General features: G+C 55.4%; 2 protein-coding genes and 1 non-coding gene across 5 annotated transcripts; all 3 read right to left on the bottom strand.

Annotated features, from left to right (window-relative positions):
- Positions 1-1200: 1200 nt before the first annotated feature.
- Positions 1201-16245, bottom strand: PTPN6 (protein tyrosine phosphatase non-receptor type 6). Of its 3 annotated transcripts, XM_075438515.1 has the most exons (16): positions 15695-16245; positions 11826-15329; positions 10402-10524; positions 9900-10094; positions 6611-6833; positions 5987-6103; positions 5702-5815; positions 5193-5289; positions 4694-4773; positions 4452-4601; positions 4201-4332; positions 3763-3917; positions 3409-3476; positions 2874-3025; positions 2040-2137; positions 1201-1946 (listed from the first exon to the last, which is right to left on the bottom strand). In XM_075438515.1, the coding sequence occupies exons 2-16, from the start codon at positions 11861-11863 to the stop codon at positions 1838-1840; spliced, it is 1851 nt and encodes a 616-aa protein (XP_075294630.1). In that variant the 5' UTR covers positions 11864-15329; positions 15695-16245; the 3' UTR covers positions 1201-1837. The 3 variants fall into 3 exon arrangements, with proteins under 3 accessions (XP_075294630.1, XP_009930316.1, XP_075294649.1); XM_009932014.2 differs by lacking the exon at positions 11826-15329 and having other exon boundaries at positions 15695-16244; XM_075438534.1 differs by lacking the exons at positions 11826-15329; positions 15695-16245 and adding an exon at positions 10776-11802.
- Positions 16246-17064: 819 nt separating this feature from the next.
- C1H12orf57 (chromosome 1 C12orf57 homolog) lies at positions 17065-17778 on the bottom strand. Its single transcript, XM_075412978.1, has 3 exons — positions 17606-17778; positions 17343-17519; positions 17065-17278 (listed from the first exon to the last, which is right to left on the bottom strand). Exons 1-3 carry the CDS (start codon positions 17655-17657, stop codon positions 17130-17132), a joined length of 378 nt encoding a protein of 125 aa, XP_075269093.1. The 5' UTR covers positions 17658-17778; the 3' UTR covers positions 17065-17129.
- Positions 17756-17815, bottom strand: LOC142364337 (U7 small nuclear RNA). The gene has a single exon (XR_012766242.1). It is a non-coding gene; the product is annotated as a U7 small nuclear RNA (small nuclear RNA).
- Positions 17816-18104: the final 289 nt, after the last annotated feature.

Raw genomic sequence — 18104 nt, 5'->3', positions numbered from 1 at the left:
ACACAAATTACATTCTCAGTGTAACCCAGAGTTGCTCCACAAGATGTCTTGATTTGCGTGCTTTGGGCAGAGTTTAAGCTAGCCATTGCTATGCCGTGCTCTAGGCTGTGGCAGCTTTGTAGAAGGAGGTGGGTTGGAATCTAAAGCCAAAGTAGGTGTTTCCTGAGAGTAGGTCTCTAGGCCCATGAGTTAGAAGAGGGTCTGTGGCATCATTCAGAGGTGAAACAGTATGCCTCCGCTCATCTTCTAGCTTTACTTCTCAGGCCGTTGTTTTCCCCGCTCTTCCTCTCCTGGTTTTTCCTCCAGTGTCAGTATCATGGCACAGCCAGCTGGTAAATGCTTGTGCTGCTTGGCTCGCAGGCTGAGGGAAGCTGAAGTCCAGCAGGTGGAAAGAGGAGCTGCTCGCAACGTGTCATCTGTCTGCTGAATCCTTCCAACCAAGTTTCTTGCCGTATCAAATGACAGCAAGCAGTGTCCTTCCTCCCAGTATGGTGTGCCGCAGGTGGATGTCTTTATCCCAGGCAGCTTTCTCAGCCATGTGCTCCAGAACCAGCTGCCGAACTCGGAAAGGATGGGATTGCCACTGTGGTGGTGTTTCTGCTTCTGCTTGCTTGAGGCAGAGTTTGCAGCTGGGAAGAGGCAGAATTTCTCCCCCCTTGCATGCGATGGCACATGGCACTCATCCTCGGTGCTGTGATTTGTCCCTCATAAACTTGCCTGGGCATAGGGTGAAATTGCTTCTACCTTCTCCTCAAAGATGAAGGTTCATTTCTACCAAGCGGTACCTGGGGAGGGGCAGTCAGGCACTACACTGTGTGCTGACGCAGCCTTTATGGCTGACCTTCCAGCTCAGGATGGATACTGCCAAAGACAGAGGAGACCGATGGCAAAATGACTAATGATTTGGAGGCACCAGGACAACTCTTCCAAATACCAAAATTTCAGTGCAAAAGCCTGCACCTGAGTCTGTCCCAGCTAACTTGCTGCATGCAGACTTACCTGAGGACTACCCCTGCTCCTCTGGCAGCAAGGAGCCACCATAATTGGTCACTGCTGCTGTTCAGGAGTCTGAAGGCTGCAGGAAGTGATCAAAACTAAGCTAGAGCCTTTCTCGTAGGTCTTTGCAGGGCTGCAAGTGAAGCCAGGAGTACAGCTATACTCAAAGAGAAATTATAGGAAAAAAATTTGGGGGACTCAGCATTCAAACAAATACACATTTATTTACAAACAAAGGAGAAAACATGGCCATCACATCAAATTCTGGTATATTTACAGCATCCAATGGAAGGATCGGGTAGGAAAGGGATGGTAGGGCAGAGGGTTGGTGTTAAGGCAAGAGGAAGTTTCCTGTTGAGTTATAGAGGAGCTGAGCTGAAACAGGCCCAAAACTCCAGACTTTAAAAGTTGAGGCTTCAGGGAATGCTAACAGGCTAACCTCCGACTCCCAGCAGTGGGCAGAGACGTAGCTCCTGTAAGGAGCTTCCTTCGCTCTTCCTCAAAGAGTCAGCTGGAGCTGGCACAGCAGAGGCAAGTTTGGGCCCCAGCGCTCAGACAGCGAGGGGAAGAAGGGGTGTGATTTTTTATTCTTTTGCCCTGTTAATGAATGATGAAGGGGCAGCAGGAGACTCTGCTGGCCTGCACAGGCAAGGGACAGGGAAGCCGGTCAGCCGAGCTGGGAAGCAGTCTGGTTCAGGGCGCTGAGAGGTGGCGCAGAAGAGAAGGGGGAAGGCCTACTTCCAGTCCGAGAGCGAGGAATGCGAGACAGAGCAGCCTGGACGGGAGCTCCAGTTCTGCACCCCAGGCTGACAACCGCCATGGGGCTACCTGCAATGTACGCTTATTTTTTCTTTAGCGAGCCTTTCAGCTTCTTCTCTGAGGAGTGCTGTTTCCGTACCTTGTCCTCCTTTTTCCCCACGTTCTCATAAACCATCGACTCCTCTTTCTGCCTGGAAGACCAGGGAAAAACAAAGGGAAAAGTGAGCAAGGTGCCAAGCCAGCAGGGAGACTGTTGCCAGAGGCAGGCACAGGTGAGCTCTTACCTGGAGGATTTGCGTGAAGCCTTGGTGTGCACGTTCCTCACGGCAGGGGGGTAGGCAATGTTCCCGTACTCGGACTCGTTCGGCTTGCCTTTCTGAGACTGCAGGAGAGAGGAACGAAGCTGAGAAGAGTGCGGCCTGGGAGAAGCACGAGGCATCGCGAAGAGTTCTGTCCGTTTAGCCATGCTTCCTGCCAGGATCTCGGTGGATCCTGGTGGATTGCTGAAGTCGGCATGCTCAGTGCACGCCACCTGCTGCTGTCACAGCGGTGAGCAGCAGGGATGCAAATGCATCCTTGCACAGGGGTGAACAGGGGGGCAACAAATTTCTGAGGCACTGGACTGCCTGGGAGTGCCACGCAGCAGCTAGAGCACATTAAACAGATGGCAGCAGCTAGCGGATGCTGCCAAAGGCTGCAAGGAGTGCGAAAAGAGGCCACTACTCAGCCAGTAAGGAGGAAAGCGTTTCCACGAGTCGCTTTCTGCAACTGCAGAACCAGGATGGGAAAGAGAAAGAGGAAAGGAAGGGGGAAAGTCTTTGCCTGTCTTAGATTCGGCTTACAACAAAACAGCGCTTGACAGAGACATGATACAGAATGTAGTTGGAATAACTGCATTAGAACTTCCTCCTGTTCGGCAGTTGGGAAGGGGCTGGCACTTGAGCTGCTAATGTCGTGCCCTGAATTTTAAAGGGAGGAGCAGGGACTCAAATCTTGGTGCGCCATCGTAGTCTGTGTAGGTCTCAGTGCTAGCATAAAGCTTGGGAAAGAGCACTTGGGCTCAGAGCCAGCACCGTGCAGGGCCTAGGCTGACAGGACAGGAGGGTCCCCCTATTCACCTGGATAACTTCCAGCTTCTGCTTGGTCGTCTCTATGAACTGGCAGATGGCCATGTAGATGAACTTGTACTGGGCCTCCGTCTGCACCATGCCTGAGCGTTGGGCCCTCACCATCTGGATGGTCTTCTGGATGTCAATGTCACAGTCCAGCCCTAGCAAGGGGCACCAGAAGAGCTTACTGATGTGTTTGCTGGCTCCCCCCTCCCAATTCTTCACCAAAAGCGGTCACAGTGGAGGTCAGTCAAGAAGTTTCCACCTCCCTCCATACTCTTTACTCCCATATTGACCACCTGTCCCGCCTTCCTGCTCAGCAGCTTCCAAGTCTGGCCCTGGAGGAAGAGCCCCAGCTCAGGGAAGGCTGAAGCCGCAGTGAGTGGATACAGTGCAGAGACCCAGCAGCTGCCACATGGCAAGGACAGCACAACCTTCTCAGGGCTGTGGCAGGATCTCTCCCACTGATGCCCAATAGTTTTCATCCCTTAAGGGCACAGCGTGACTGCGTAGGCCAGTTCAAGACACTTTGGAGTCCTCTTACCCTTGGTGGAGATTGTTTCCACTATCATATCAATGACGATGATAGTCCCAGTGCGGCCAATCCCAGCACTGCAAGGAGAGGACAAGCAGAGGTCAGAGCAATACAGCTCCTGAAACAAAATGCAGCTGCTTCTGGGAAAGGATGCAGCCCTCGTAGCAGCTGCTCGGCAACGCCACAAGAGTCGAGGATTCAACAGGCAGAGAGTTTGGTTGGGGGGCACCAAAGAGGAAGAAGCAAATGTCAGGGTTTGGCACTTGCAAGTCCTGGGGAAGAGCTGGTGCAGCACAACAGACCTTCTGCACCTCACCCTATATTAAGGACGGAGAACGCTTCACACCCAGCCTCCGTACCAACCTGCAATGCACCAGAATAGGCCCTGCATCTGGGATGCTCTCCTGCTTCTGGTTTATTTGGTCAAGGAAGCTGAGCACTCCTCCTGGCTCGCTGGGTACACCGTGGTCAGGCCAGCTCAGGTACTGGTAGTGCCAGATCTCACGCACAGCCTTACCCTGATAATAACAAAACAACCCGCTGGTCAAACTACAACCCAGTCCTATTCCCGGCCTCTGTCCCGGGGAGAGGTGAGTCTGAAGCTGGACAGAATCTCTCTCTCTCCTGCGAGCTTCTTGGTGATTCCACCAGTGTGATTCCAGTCCAAACCATGTGGGAACAGCAACCCCAAGAATGATACAACAGCAGCACCACCACAGCACCCAGCAGTTCCCAGCCGTCGGCACGCAGTGACCGTCAGACCCGTGGGCTCCACAGCAGCCCTCGACCAGGCACACTCACGTTATCCATCGGACGCACGCAGAGGTGCCGGAGTTTGTACTCCAAAGCATCATGCTCCCCGGTGTTCTCCACAAGGTAGGGGCCGTATTCCTTTGTGCTGCCCACCTCTGGCCAGTAAGGCACACATTTATTCTGTGTGGGCAGAGAGGGCAGGGTGAGGACAGGCAGAAGGCAGGAAAGAGAGAAAGAGCAGAGCGGTGGTCGAAGGGGAAAAGAGGGCAGCGCCAAGACACCCGCAATCTGCTACTTACCCGCCCTTTTTCTACCTCCCGTGTAGTCATCACAATGATGCGCGTGTTCTCCTGCCACACCATCTGCCAGAAGTCGTTGACTGTGGCATCCAGGCAACCCTGGCTAGCGATGTAGGTCTTGGTGCGCTCATCCGGGCTGATGAGGTTGTTCTGAGCATGGACAGGGGAAGATCAGGAGGGCTGCAGGAGCAGGCAAGGCCCTCCCCCATCTGGGGCATAAAGCTGCCTTTCAAGAGTCTCACCTTGACATAGTTGGCATTGATATAGTCAGATCCAGGGATATTTGGGTCCCTTCCTTGGAGGATGACTCTGGAGTGATCAACTGAGCATGCCGATGAAGAACAAACGGCACAATGAGATACTCTGTGCCCAGCCACATGAAGCTCTTTCACTGCCCCACACCACCTCATGCATGTCACCCGGTGCACACAGCACGCCCCATATTTTCACCTCTCCTTCTCTGGGGTCAGACCAATCTCACCCTGTCCTCCCATCTCCCTACCCCAATGATGGACAATCAGAAGCTAACGAGTCTGATGCATCCCTCCCTCCTTCCTTCAAGGATGTGAAAAGGCTGTGACCTCTCTCATCAGCTCTTAAATCCTCAATGCCGCACACCTTGTGACCCGCGTTGGAGGACAGAGCAGGCTGAGGCAGGGGCGGGGATGACTCGGACAGCTCTTCATTGCCTGTCTGTGTCTCTGTTGGGGTTTTTTTTTATGGTGGAGAAGCAAGACTTACAGGGCAAGATGTTCTTGTATCGGTTCTTGCTCTTGTTTTCAGGTCTCTGACCCTCGTGACGGTCAAACAGGTGCTTGGCTTCCTGTTTTTGCAGACTCTGAGAGCAGAAGAGAGAACAGTCATGGCGTGGACACAAAGTATGAGAGGGGAGGTGGGCACTCAGTGGAACAGGGGTGACTCTGGGGACGCACGGGCATGCTTGTGGGGGAGCAGAGAAGTGAAAAGCAAATCCGGGCTTGAAAAGTCCAAGGTTCATGCCCTTAGTGTCTTGGTGGTTCATTCTCCCAACCATGAAAAAGTACCTTTCTACCTTACTTGGTTCCCTGAAAGATGTCAGTCACTCCCCAGCGCAACAGGTTCCAAACAGAGACTTTTTTCAGAGATAAATTTACAAGAATTTACAAGACACCTGAGAAGTTTGTGTCCAAGAAGAAACCAAGGATGGAGAATGAGGTGGTGCACAGGAACTTTCCAAAAAAGCCAGAATAATGTCCCCCAGCAGTTCTTACATCAAATTCCTCCCAGAATCCAGCCTTGGACGTCTCCTCAGATAGACTCTTCTTGTTCAGTTCCTGCACTCTGTTCTCAATGTCAGCAGCATTCACCCTCGTAGCATAGTAGGGCTGGGGATGGGAAAACACAATGCCTTGGCATGAGAGAGAGAGAGACGCTGCTGGAGAGCAAAGTCTTCTCTGTGTGCTATGGAGGAAAGGAGGAGAGGGACACAAAGCAGAAACAAACAGCAAGTGGGTCCCACCAAAGGATCCCTAAGGAAAGGAGGAAACAGGATTTACCTGCTTCAGGTACACAAAGGAGCCAGACACCTCCTCAATGCCAGTCTTCTTGAAGTGCTCCACCAGATCTGCCAAGCTGTCAAACGTTTCAGCACCTCCAACTGTGTAGCGTCCACTCTAAATATACCAGAGAAGGTACATTGCCCTCCGCTCTCTTTTAAAGGCAGTTGCTTTCTGTCCTTGAAAGCTCCCTCCACCCTCTGCATTGTCCCACGTGAAAGTAATAGGAGGACTTGTGACAGTCAGGTTGGTAACATCCTTCAGACTAAGTGTGGAGGGCTTGCAGATGCCCCTCCTCCTCCTCCAAGAGCTTTTAACTCTTTCGATGAACTCGTAATCAGATTGTGGTGAAAGAGAGAGGAGGATTCACAAACTGCCTGTACTGGAGTTCTCGGTCACACTGAGCCCTGCTTCCTCCCGTGTCTGAGCACCCAGCACTACCCACGGTCACCAGGGTGGGGCAAGGACATTAGGAACATGCAAGGTGACAGCACTTTGATCCAAATTCAAGAACACTGCTGGCAGCAATCAAGCTGACAGGGCCCGTGCTTTTGAGGACCTGATCAGCAGAGATCGGCAGAGACCTCTTCCGCTCCCTTTCCTTTTGCTCTCCCAACTGCTCACCTCACACATGATCTTGATGTGCGTGACTTTGAGCCGGGCCGCAGAGGCACTGGTTGCCCTGGCTGGTGGAGCATCAGACCCAGGTTTAAGCTGGTCAGTGAGGACGGACAAGACAAAATCCCCAGGTTTGCTGAGGCTCTCCCGCACCAAGAAGGTCCAAGGGGTGGCTTTGGCCTGGAGAAGTGACTCAGCTGCAGCACCTGACAGATGCCCGTGGTACCACCTAGGGAAAAACAAGAGAGGGTCAGAAGAGGGGTGGAGATGCAGGTAAGTGGATGCTCTTATGCTGGTGAGTGAAGGACTGCAACACTGGGGAAGGGCAAGGGAGGAAAAAAAGGAAGGAGGAGACGGAGGGCAGGAAACCAAGGGAGAAACAGGATCTTGAGAAAAGCAGATGAGACGGGAAGAAGTAGAGAGATGGCAAGAAAAGAGAAGGGCAAGGAATGAGGTGGAGGCAGAAGGGACCTGGGGAGCGGAATGCTGCTACCAGAGGACACAGCGGGAAAGCATCAAGCGTGATCCAGTTGCGTGACACACCAGCACAGATAAGCAATGCTTGCTGGCTGGAAGACCACCTTGGGGAGGGTAGCCCGTGGCTTTCAGCACCTCCCAGTATTACTGGGATCCTGGCCTTGCTGCTGCAGGGTGCACTGCAAACTCAAACGCCAAGGAAACCAGGATAAACCCCCAGTGAGTCAGAAACTCTCCCATCAAATTTAGCAGCACTCAGGTGGTTGTGCTGAGATCAGATCCATTAAAGAACCATCCCAGCGACCTCTCTTCCTGAAACCCAGTCACCTCTTCAGTCAAAGGATAATTCCTGTTCTGTGGGCACATCACGCTGCGGCAATCAGCCTAGCCGTGGGAGCGAACACCAGGAGCCACCTGGAGCCCGTGTTCTGCTCCCAGCACTTGTCACTGTTGTTGATCCATGTGCACGTTCCTGTCCTCAACACAGACACCCAGCTGGCAGCTCCTTCTCTCAGCACAAGGTGAGGAGCATCCCCACTAGACTGAGGTGCTCTCTTCCTTGCTGCAGGACCGGACCCAGGGCACAGAGGGACACAAGCGTGGTGCAAGCAGCACAGCTGCTGCCAAGCCCGTTCCCGCCTACAAAGGTCTTGGGGTGGGGGGGTTTATGCCTGTCTGGTGGGATCTCACTGCACTGTGCAGTGTGGATGCAAGTGATGGTCACCTGAAGCAGGCTGGGAGATGGGACAACCCTGGCCTCGCCTCCTACTGCAGGACTCTGGCTACGCAGAAACTCCAGATGTGACCCAGGTCGTCTCTGTGAAGATCCTTTGGTTCCTCATGCCTGTCCCAAGCTCCACAGCCTCTTTGGGCCACACCAGAAGGTCCTGGAGGGCGCTGCTGAGCAGCCAAGTCAAGATGCAGAAGGCCATGTTCACTGCAGCTCTGTCTTGCCTCCGCAAAACTCCCTAGGAAGCTGGAGCTAGGGATGTAAATCATAGAGAGCTGGGGGATGCTCTGAATGATCTCACTCCTCCTGGTACCCATTTTCTGGTGGAGCCTCTCCTGGGTCTGGACCCACCTCAGCCCAGGGGCCACCACAGCCCCGGTGCTCCTGCCCTGTCCCCTTCCCACCTTCCCAGCTCGGTGCCAGGGAGGGGATCTGGGCCCTTCTCCTCCAGCAGGGATGGGCCAGGTTCAAACAGGCCCCTCTGTCCTGGGACATCCCCATCTCCAGCTGGAGCCATGTGCTGGGCTCTGCGCTCCGGGGCCTTTGCGGCACGGCCGCTGGGCAGCCTTGGCCATGCTCAGTGCGGCTCTGTCCCACTTCCACAGAGCTGCCTCAGCAGCTGGACACACAGCCGTTCCAGCCATCTCCTCTGGCAAACAGCATTCCAAAAGCAGGTAGCTGTTGCATCAGGCTGGCTTGCAACGGCCCTCCTGGCTCCCGCTCGTCGCAGGCACCACAACAAGCACCAGCCATGCTCCGTGTGTCGCTGTGTGCACTGCCATCCAGGCCAGGCTGATGCTCAGTGGAGGAGCCATCGTGGTCAGAGCTGCGGGAGCAGGCTTGCTGCCCATGGAGCAGCTAACGGTGGAGGCCAGTGGGGTGCCTGGGGTGGTACTGGTGGCCATGGCAAACTCCACGTTGTTAGGGCTACCTGTTCCCAAGCACTGAAACAGAGCTCAGGCGGCCACGTCCCAGTCACGGGAGTATCTGGGGCGTTCGTTCACTCCTGCATCTGGCCAGAGCAACGCACTCCTCTACACAACGCTGAGGAACCATTCTGACATCAAGACGTGGCGGACAGTTATTGTGCTTCGGCAAGCGACCGCTGTCGATCCTCACCTCACGTGCTGCCAGAAGTAGCTGGTGACTTCCATCACACAGCAGCCATTAACCTCCAAATCTCCTCCCAAAGAAGCCACCAGCCACCACATGCCCCCCGTGCCACGGCCGACCCCTCCTGCCCATCAAAGAGGTCCCCGGGCCCCCCCTCCACAGGTGGGAAGGGGTTAATGGGTGCCGTGTGTGTCCCCCCCCCTTCCCCCCCGCAGAGCCCAGTTCTTAGGAGCCACGTGATGGAAAAATCACTTGGGGAGAGCAAGAGGAGTTTTCGCAACACCCCGGGGTGCGGGGAGGGGGGGGAGTTTCCAACCGCAGAGAGGAAGGGAGGAAGCTGCATGGCTGCAACCCAACGGCGCGGAGGGGCCAAGGCCAGCCGGCAGCACCCGCTGCCCCTCCACAGCCCAGTCCTGGGGAGCCCGGGCCGTACTGGGCTGTACCGGGCCGCCTTGGCTCTGGGAGCCCGAGAGCACAAGGGCAGGGCCGCGCTGCCCGCCTGGCTCGGCATGGGAGCCGCAGGCAAAGCGGGGGCAGGACGGAGGCCGAGCAGGCCAGGAATGGCCGGGGAGCGCGGCCCCGCTCGCAGCTACGTGAGTCACCCAGGCCCACAATAACCACGGGGTCTGGGGCGAGACCCAGGGCTTCCAGGCAAGCTGTCATGCTGCGGGCCGCTGCGGGGCCGTAGCTAATGCCACAGCCTTTGCTTTTAGGAACAGAACATAATTAGCAAAGCCAACAGGAAACCAGAAGTAAAAAAAAAAAACCAGAGCCCCATTAAGTCTGCGGCAACGGGTCAAGGTACACCCAGCTGCTCCCAGGGACGCTGCACCCGTGGAAGCACCGGAGGCTACGGGAGGCAGGAGATGCTTTTTGCAGGGTTTGCGCTGGGGACACAGACAGGGCAGAAAGAAGGCTGCGGGACACAGAGGAGGTCCCACCACAGACACACCAGCTGCTTCGCTTTCTCTGTACCTCTCTGTAGTGGGGTCGGAACAGTTGAGCGGGTATCGCAAGTCGATGATGGTTCCATCTTTGTCCTGCAGCGAGCCCTGTTGCTGCGTGTAGTACTCCACAAGTTCCGACAAGGTGGCAAACTTCTCCCCTCCATACAGGTCATAGAAATCCCCAGTATTCTGGATGCGGATGTGGGTTACCTGGTCACCAACCCTGTGGGATGAGGCACAGAGCAGCCCGGTGAGGTGGTTGGAAAAGAGGCAGAAGGTGTTCTGCATTACCTCCTGCCATGGAACCAGAGCAAACCATCCCAGTGAAAGGAGACGACTGGAAAGAGAAGCTCCTGGGGCAACTTGAGGGAGGGTCTAGAAGATGCTGGGAAGCTCAGGTCCTTCTACAGCTTGGAAAGAACTCAAAGGAATAAGGACAGGATGAAGAAGACACCACAGGACACGTGAGGATCTAAGTATTTTACGTATGAAACCCTGGAAAGACAGAAGTTGGGGTCCAAGTTACTTACCGGACTGAAAGAGAAAAATCCCCCTGATTCTTCCGACTGGGTCTGGCCAGAAAGCTCCCATGGACACCTCGTCCCTTCAGTAAGGCTTCAGCTTCCAGCCCACTCAGGTCACGGTGAAACCACCTAGCAGAGAAGACAAAAACAAGACCAAGTGAATAAAAGAGGCCAGGCACTACTGAGGAGACTTGTACAGTGAAGAACGGTCCCTGGTCAGCATCCCTAGAGCGAGCAGCAGCATCCCTTCCAGTCGGATACCTCCCCCAGCCTATGAAAGGTTTCCATGGAGAGACAGCTTCCAGGACGATCCCCCCTCTGATGTGTCCTACTTTCCTGGCCCCACTCCTTACACACACACACTCCTCAGCCCCTCTTACCTCACCATCGTGGAGGGTGAAAGAAGCAGGGGCCAAGCGGCTACCACCAAAGCAACTCAAGAAACACAGAGGAGAAATCAGTTTGCGCTGGCGAGAAAAGGGAAGTCGGAGGTCTGTGCTGGAGCACCCAACACCGAGCTCTTCCTGTGCCTCTTGGGAGCTGGCCATGTATCTCCCCGGGTGCCCACGGTCAGTCCATTCAGGCCTCCTCCATCCGCCCGTCTCTGGAGACGTGCCCTGGTGCCCGTCCCTCTGCGCAGCGCACTGGGGCACAGGCAGGCACGATTTGGTGCGCAGGCGGGCGCGCGCGGCTCCGGGAACAGGAAGCACTCTGAGCCATCGACTCCCCGGCCCCAAGCTGCTTTGCACACACTTCTGCTTCTCCTTTTGCGTCCTTCCTCCCCATCCCCCCTGTTATTCTTAGGTCCCCGTCTTTTTTTGACATCAGGGTTGACTCTACAAGTGCATCACGGGTCCTGGCCGTGCTCACAAAATCCAGCGCTGCCCGTTCTCTGTTCCCCTTCTTCCCCAGGCGGCCAGCGAGAGCCCCGAGTGCTCCCCACGCCCGGGCACCAGGCAGCACACGTAGCACACGGGGAGCAGTGAAGCAACCCTGCTGCAGGCTGCGACCGCCCGGCCACTCAGCTTGGCTCTGCCGGGCTGCCCTCGGCAGAATCCTCCATGCTCCAGCTCGCTGGTGGACCTTGCGGGCAGGTAAATGTCCTACGTGCCTTGCAGAGGCACAGGGGGGATCCGTGCAAACCCCGAGCTGCAGGCTCTGAGGTCCAGGCTCGCACTCCAAGCATGGTGCTGCCATCCCGAAAACAGCCTGATGTGGGATGCAACTGCCAGCGGCAGCTCGGAAGGGCCGGGCTGGGAGGCAGCGTTGGAGCTGCCCAGAAAAGCAGGCAAAGAGCGGGGCAAACAGCTGCTGCGGGCCCACACAGCGCCAGGAGCACCCAGCCAAGGACCTGCAAGATCCCAGCACAGCACACCGATGAGGCCAAAGCTGTCAACCTGGACCAGCAGTGAAAAAGAAAGAAAACTAACCCTTTCCAGTTACCCAGCCATTTCCAGCTACGGCCCATGACTGCCCTTTTCCATAGCACTGATTTCAGGGCCTGCAGGTCTCATCAAGGAACAGGAGCGAAGCAGTGGCCAAAGAGGGCAACCCAGCTGGCAAAGGAGGCACTCTCCCTGGGACCATCTCTGCTACCCTGTGCGGTGCCGGGGGCAGCAGGAACAGCAAGAGACTTGCTCATTTCATGTATCAGCAGCTGCAGACTTCCCTGCGCACCGCCACGCTGAGATATCCTGAAAAAAAAACTGAAGAGGCTGTGAGCAATGACCAAGACAAAACTCGTGGCCGAGACAGAAACTAACAGCAAAGGGAAGTACAGGAGAGACGAGTGGGAAGCTAAACTTCGTTGCTAGAAAGGCAACCTACAACAGCTTCCTTTGAAATGCTTCTAGTTTCACACACATGAGCTGGGATGTGGTAAGCTGGAGGGATCCAGCTGGACTGACTTAAAACTGCTGTTTGGTTTTTTTTTAAAAAAAAGAGACTTTAAAGGCACAGAGACCAGTGGCTCAAGCGAACAACTTGTACACCAAGTTGTAGAAGTTGCACCTAAAAGACTGCATGTAAATCAGAGCCAGTCTACCATTGGCACGAGAAACAAGTATTGTTTAGTGGTGGGACAGAAATGACAGGAACTTCTGGGCAGAAGTCCCAAAAGAGAATTCCTGATATCAAAAGAATATTAGATTATGTAGGGTTGATATGAAGCCACGGCAGACAAAAAAAAACCAACAAACCTAGGCACCCCTACACTTTACGAACTGGCTGAAGCAGAAAATCTGTCCAAGGAAGAGAACATTAGTGGGACACAGGGGAACAGGGAAAGAATGTGGTAGCAAAGAGTCCAGGTCAGAATAGAAAGGGTGAGTTAGCACTCATCTAACTCAGTATCCTCCAGCAGGACAAGCCACGGGGTGCAGTGTAACCCATGTGTCAATACTTGTGTGGACACAAATCCCAAACCGCATAATTTACAGAATGAATTTGTACTACTGGTTGCTTTCAGCTCAGGAAAGGACTGGATGCAGAAGCTGCCTTGGTGTCTTTGACCTGGGCCATCTAATTAAAAACTCCCCGTGGGAAGCTCCTGCTGGTGAGGGAGGGAAATACCACCGCAGAGAAGCAATTGGCCGGTAACGTTGAGGTTGCACTCCTAAAATGCTGCAGCGTGCAACAGCGGACTACAGCTGAGCCGCTAAAATATTTTTGTAATGTAATTCACAGGTCAAGAGATTTCAGCAAAGAGACTACTCCTATCTCCTGTGCTGCTGTTCAGCTTTCAGTACAACACAGGTGGTAGAACCTCATCTTGTAAATATTTTGTGGAGCCAAGCTACTGCTAGCGCAGGAACCAATTTAGAGAAGATAAATGAAATAGCTAACTGAAAGACACCCACATCTGGGCCACTGTAAAAACGACGCTGAGAACCCGGACAGAATCCAGCATAAGGCCACTGAGGTGGTGAGGAGCCTGGAACGCAGCAGAGACTGAGGGAGCTGGGTTTGTTCACCCTGGAGAAAAGATGCTTAAGGAGGGATTTGACAGCTGTCTGGGACGACCTAGAGGGGGGCTGGGGGTTTTAGAGCCTGATTCTTCTTTGTGGGGCACAGCAAAAGGACAAGAGGCAGCAGGCGTAGCTCACAGCAAGGGAAATTCTGATCAGGTACCAGGAAAAAGTGCACAGGCGCTCCCACCCCCGGGCACTTTGGCAGCTGCCACAGGTCCCCGGGGAGGCCGAGGACTCTCCGCTCTTGGTGACGTTCAGGGCTTACCCGAACAAGTCCCTGAGCGACCCTATCTAGCTTTGGGGTTACCTCTGCCAACCCCATCTGCAGGGGGCTGGACTAGGTGATCCAGAGGTCACAACAGTCGTCGAAGGAAGAGCAGAGGAACAGGCTATGTATAGAGTTTCTTTTCCCCCATACTCCCTAAGCCTCTGTTTGCAGCTGCTCGTAGAATTCAACCATCAAATCCATAAGAAATTTAGCATCCTTCAGCAAGGAGCTCCACTGCTCAGCTACAGAAGCACTCCCTCCTTGGCTTGCTGATAACCTGCTCCCTGCCCATTCTTATTAACATCTGCTTGTTGTAAAGAAAGAAAAATCAATGACAGGTTCCTGTTCACCCCCTCCAAGAGGCTCATGACACGGACCCATAACGTCCACGTCCTTCCTCAGCTCTTTGCCAGGCTGAAGACTCCCACCCTACTTAGGTGTTCTTCGTACACAGCTTTTCTACACCTCTGATCATCTTTGCTGTCCCTCTCTGAGATGTTTCCAACCCTGTTGTGTTGTTTTGGAGATAAGGGCGAAGGGTGGCACAGAACTGCAGTGTTCAGGATGCTGGTGAGATACAGACATACATACACACACACACAGAGTGATGATGTCAGCTATTTGTTCGCCACAACTGAGCATTAAGGTAACAATTGCACAGACTTACATATGATGACAGTCTTACTCCAGAGAGGTTCACAGTTCATCGTTTTATATGTAAATTTTGAATTATTTTTCTCCATGAACATTGTTTTACGCTGCCTATATTTATATTCCATCTGCTGTTCTATTGCCCACTCATACACTATCACAAACTCCTGCAGTTACTCAGAGTCAGCTCCCACCCTACTATCCTGAACAACTTCCTACCATCAGCCAATTTTCTCACCTCACCATACAAGCTCTATTTCCAGGTCATTTGGGAATATACTGAACAGTGTGTTTCAGGTTATGGCCCTGTGACCTCATCACTGACGACTTCCCTTTGCTGTAAAAAATGGATGTTTATTCCCACTTTCTGTTTCCTATTTTCTACTAATTCTTTACCCAAGAAAAACATCATCTTCTTTTTTATGGCATGACTTTAGCTTTATTTAAAGACTTTGACAAAAAAATCTTGTCAATTTTGGTTTTTTTTTAAATCCAAGGAAACAGTGTCAGCCAGACCTCCCTTATCCACAGGCTTGCTAAGTCCCTCAAAAAACTCCAGTTTTACAAGAGAGGATTTGCCTTTACAAAAGCAGATGCTGACTCTTTAATCTCACACTCCTTGCTTTCTCTGTTGCACTCTTGCCAAGATACCAACTTTATCGCTCTGTGCTGCCCTCACCTTTAGGGGATCCCAGCCAGAGCCCTTTTTGAGAATTGTCACTGCGTTTGTCACTTCCAGTTCTCAGCACTGAGACACCTTTAGATGGGGGGTTTCGCCGTTCTGCACGGAACTGCATCGTGTTTCAGCTGTTGGTGCAGAGTGACGGCCGCCTGGGCCTGGGGAACGGGCAGGCGGACCATCTTCTGTGACGTGCCCAAGGCAGACACTCCCTGTCAGGCCACGGGACTCCAGGCAGCGCTGGGCCACCACGGTTGCCAAGATCCTTAGCACAGGGTAATGCCAGTGTGAATCCCACTTCCTTATGCCATGGCAGTCCCCAGAGCTGAGCACCCGTCTGGAGTGACCGTGAAGATCTCACGTCCTACTGTTCCATAAAGGGCATGTTAAAGACCATAGCAAACCGAGAAATAACCAGGATTAACAAGGTCAGCCGCCCGACCTCTCTGTCTACAGAAGCATTTAGAGATGCTGCAGGTGTGGGGCTGGCAGAGTAACCACAGCGGACCAGGCATCGCGAATCCTGCTTGCTCTTCCTCGAAGCGAGAAGGAGCAACGGTAATAGCCACAACGACCTAAAACTCCACCAGCTCCAGCCTTCCAGCTATCCTGTAGCTTTCACTAGAAGGTGGGTTTTCTTCCCTGCTGCGCCCGATTCCTACTGCCAGTAGTTTTATTTTTCTCCCCAATAACTCTCAGTTTCTTCCCCTAACTAGCGTTCACGGCACTCACCCACAGGATGGCATCAGGATCTTGACTCACAGATCCCCACTGACGGGGCACTGACAGCAGCAGGCGGAGGAGGGACCACAGCCCTTAAGCAGTGAGTCCTACTAAAGAAAATAAAGCAATATTGGCATTGCCAAGATAGTGCCTTGAGACGGACCTGGGAGAGAGTTCAAAGGCCTTGAGAGGAGGGGTGGACTCGCACCATCCCGACGGGGCTGAGTGCTCGTGGCAGCAGCACCTGGGGGCTGCGGCACCTCCCGGGACTCACCCGTGTCCGAGCTGCACAGGCAGTCCCGAACTCTGCCTGCTCCTGGGCGGACTACGCAGGAGGTAGCTCCAGGTCAGCCAAACCGCAGGCCTCAAGCAGAGTGCTTAATTCTCACCATTTGCAAAACACTTCCTGGGCTGTAGTTAATGAGTAATTAGAGGGGTGGGGGGAAGGCCAAGGCCAAGCTGGGAGAGGTGGATGGAGACGGAAGGGACCGACTGCTCTTCCTGCCTCCCACCCACTGAGCTCACGCCCTCGCTGGCTACATTCCTGCCTGCCTCGCAATGAGAAGGCGCAGGAGACGAAACCAGGCGCAGCTCCCTCCTCTCTCTTGGCCCCACTCCTTCGCCCCCCGCCCTGCCACCCCGGTCCCCGCCGCCCTCCCCAGAGAGCTCAGTGCTTCCCAGTGCGACGGGGACACCAGGCAGGAGTCTGCAAGCAGACGTGTCTGACGCCCCTTCGTTTGAATCTGGTCACAAACACAGAGCCTCCCACCGGAGTGGGGCGAGGCCGCTCCCCCAGGTCTGTCTCTCTCCCGCCCCAGAAGCAGCGAGATGTTTTTACATCATTTATGTTGTTCCAATCCAGGCTGCAGCCAAACGGAGTGAGCCCAGTGCTCCCACACCAAGCCGCTCCCTGGTGCGTCTCTCTGCCACCTTTTTCATTATGGCTAACGGGTTCGATCACACGTTCAGCCAGAGGACGGTGCAGCCACGGGCACTGGTGGCAGGAGCGAGCCAGCTGCACTGACCCTGCTGGGGACAGGGGGCTCGGCGGCATTTGTGGCACTCGCTGAACAGCGTGAGGTGACATTTTGGGACACATCACCTAGCACGCCTCAAACAGCTTGCTCTTAGACAGGGCTTAGCACCTCTGAAACGTTTAAAAAAAAAAAAAGTCATTTTGCTATCAAGCCCCGGGGCTTCACACCAAGGCTTGCACAAGCAGCCACCTCTTTGCAGAGCCTGGTGCGCCCCGGGGCCCTCAAAGCAGCAGCACGGGTTTCACCAGGGACGGGGCGGGCACCACCGCACCTGCCTCCGCGCCGGGGAGCAGCACCCGGGCAGCGCCGCTGAGCTCGCGGCCACCGACAGAACGAAGGCGGTTTCCGGACGTTTTTTATTGATGCACACACACAACAGCAGACGCGAAGCCGGCGGCCCCGGGGCCTCAGGCGGTCGCCACTCCGCCGGCCCCGGCCCCGTGCGGTGGCAGCGTCATGGGCGGCAGGAACATGGCCTTCAGCTTGCCCGCCATGCTGGCGATCTCCGGGTCCTGCGACTCGTAGGATTTGATCAGCCGGGCGAACTTGAGGACCCCTGGAAGGCAGCGGGTGGGAAGGAGCCCCCCGACGCCCCCCCAACCCCCCGGGCCGCGGCCCACCTTCGCCGTCGCTGGTGAAGCCGTAGGCCTTGATGACGTCCTGCTGGATCTGGGTGGCCACGGGCAGCAGGAACTGCAGCATCTTGCCCATGTCGTTGCAGGCGTTGTCCCGCGCCTCCTCCATCCGCTGCGCGTTCTCGGGCGAACTGAAGGCCTTGATCACCTCCGCCAGCACCGCTGCGGCACACGGGTGCACGGCTGCCAGCCCTCCCGGGAGCAGCGGCCGCCCAGCCCAGCCCAGCCCTCCGCCCTCCCGCACTCACCCTTCGCCTGCTCCGCGCTCAGCGCCGCCGGGGCCTGCGCGGAGGCCGCCATCGCGCCCGCCTGGGCGCCCGACGCACTGCCCCCTCACCGCCGGGGACCGCCCCGCCGCGCATGCGCTACCCCGCCCCTCGCTGCCATTGCACTGCAGGTGAGGCTTCCCGCTCAGCGGGAAACCTACTGGACAAATACTAAAAGAGCTGAAATCACTGCGGAGTGGTCGCCCCGCCCCGCGGCCCGCCCGGGCCGGCCCGCCCCGAGGTGAGGGCGAGGGCCGCCGCCGCCGCTCCCGCCTCCGCCCGCTTCCCCCGCGGGCGCCCGGCGCCGCTCCCCGGCCCCGCGCCGGGCAGCGAAGGCAGCAGCCGCAACGCCGAGCCCCGCCGCGCCGTTTCGGCGGTATGCAGATGAGCCGCCTCCCATTGGTGCCGCGGCGCGTACGCCCCGCCCTCCGCTAGCGCCTGCGCTGCCGGCAGGAGGAGCCGCGCCGGGCCCCGCCCCCCC

Source organism: Opisthocomus hoazin, chromosome 1 (genome assembly GCF_030867145.1).
Source record: "Opisthocomus hoazin isolate bOpiHoa1 chromosome 1, bOpiHoa1.hap1, whole genome shotgun sequence".
In the NCBI taxonomy this organism is placed as follows: domain Eukaryota; kingdom Metazoa; phylum Chordata; class Aves; order Opisthocomiformes; family Opisthocomidae; genus Opisthocomus; species Opisthocomus hoazin.
Note: the sequence above shows the minus strand (reverse complement) of the source record. Positions and strands in the feature narration are given on the sequence as shown.

Bases quoted from the DNA above. Each gene is read 5' to 3' on its own strand.
- PTPN6 (XM_075438515.1), bottom strand. From the start codon at position 11,863: ATGGGCCGTAGCTGGAAATGGCTGGGTAACTGGAAAGG. The intron at 5,290-5,701 runs GTAAGAACTGCT...TTCTGCTCTCAG, and splicing joins GATTCTGGGAGGAATTTGAT to AGTCTGCAAAAACAGGAAGC. The intron at 4,333-4,451 runs GTAAGTAGCAGA...CTGCCCACACAG, and splicing joins GGGAGGTAGAAAAAGGGCGG to AATAAATGTGTGCCTTACTG.
- C1H12orf57 (XM_075412978.1), bottom strand. From the start codon at position 17,657: ATGGCGGCCTCCGCGCAGGCCCCGGCGGCGCTGAGCGCGGAGCAGGCG. The intron at 17,520-17,605 runs GTGAGTGCGGGA...CGTGTGCCGCAG, and splicing joins GAGCGCGGAGCAGGCGAAGG to CGGTGCTGGCGGAGGTGATC. The intron at 17,279-17,342 runs GTGGGCCGCGGC...GCTGCCTTCCAG, and splicing joins CTTCACCAGCGACGGCGAAG to GGGTCCTCAAGTTCGCCCGG.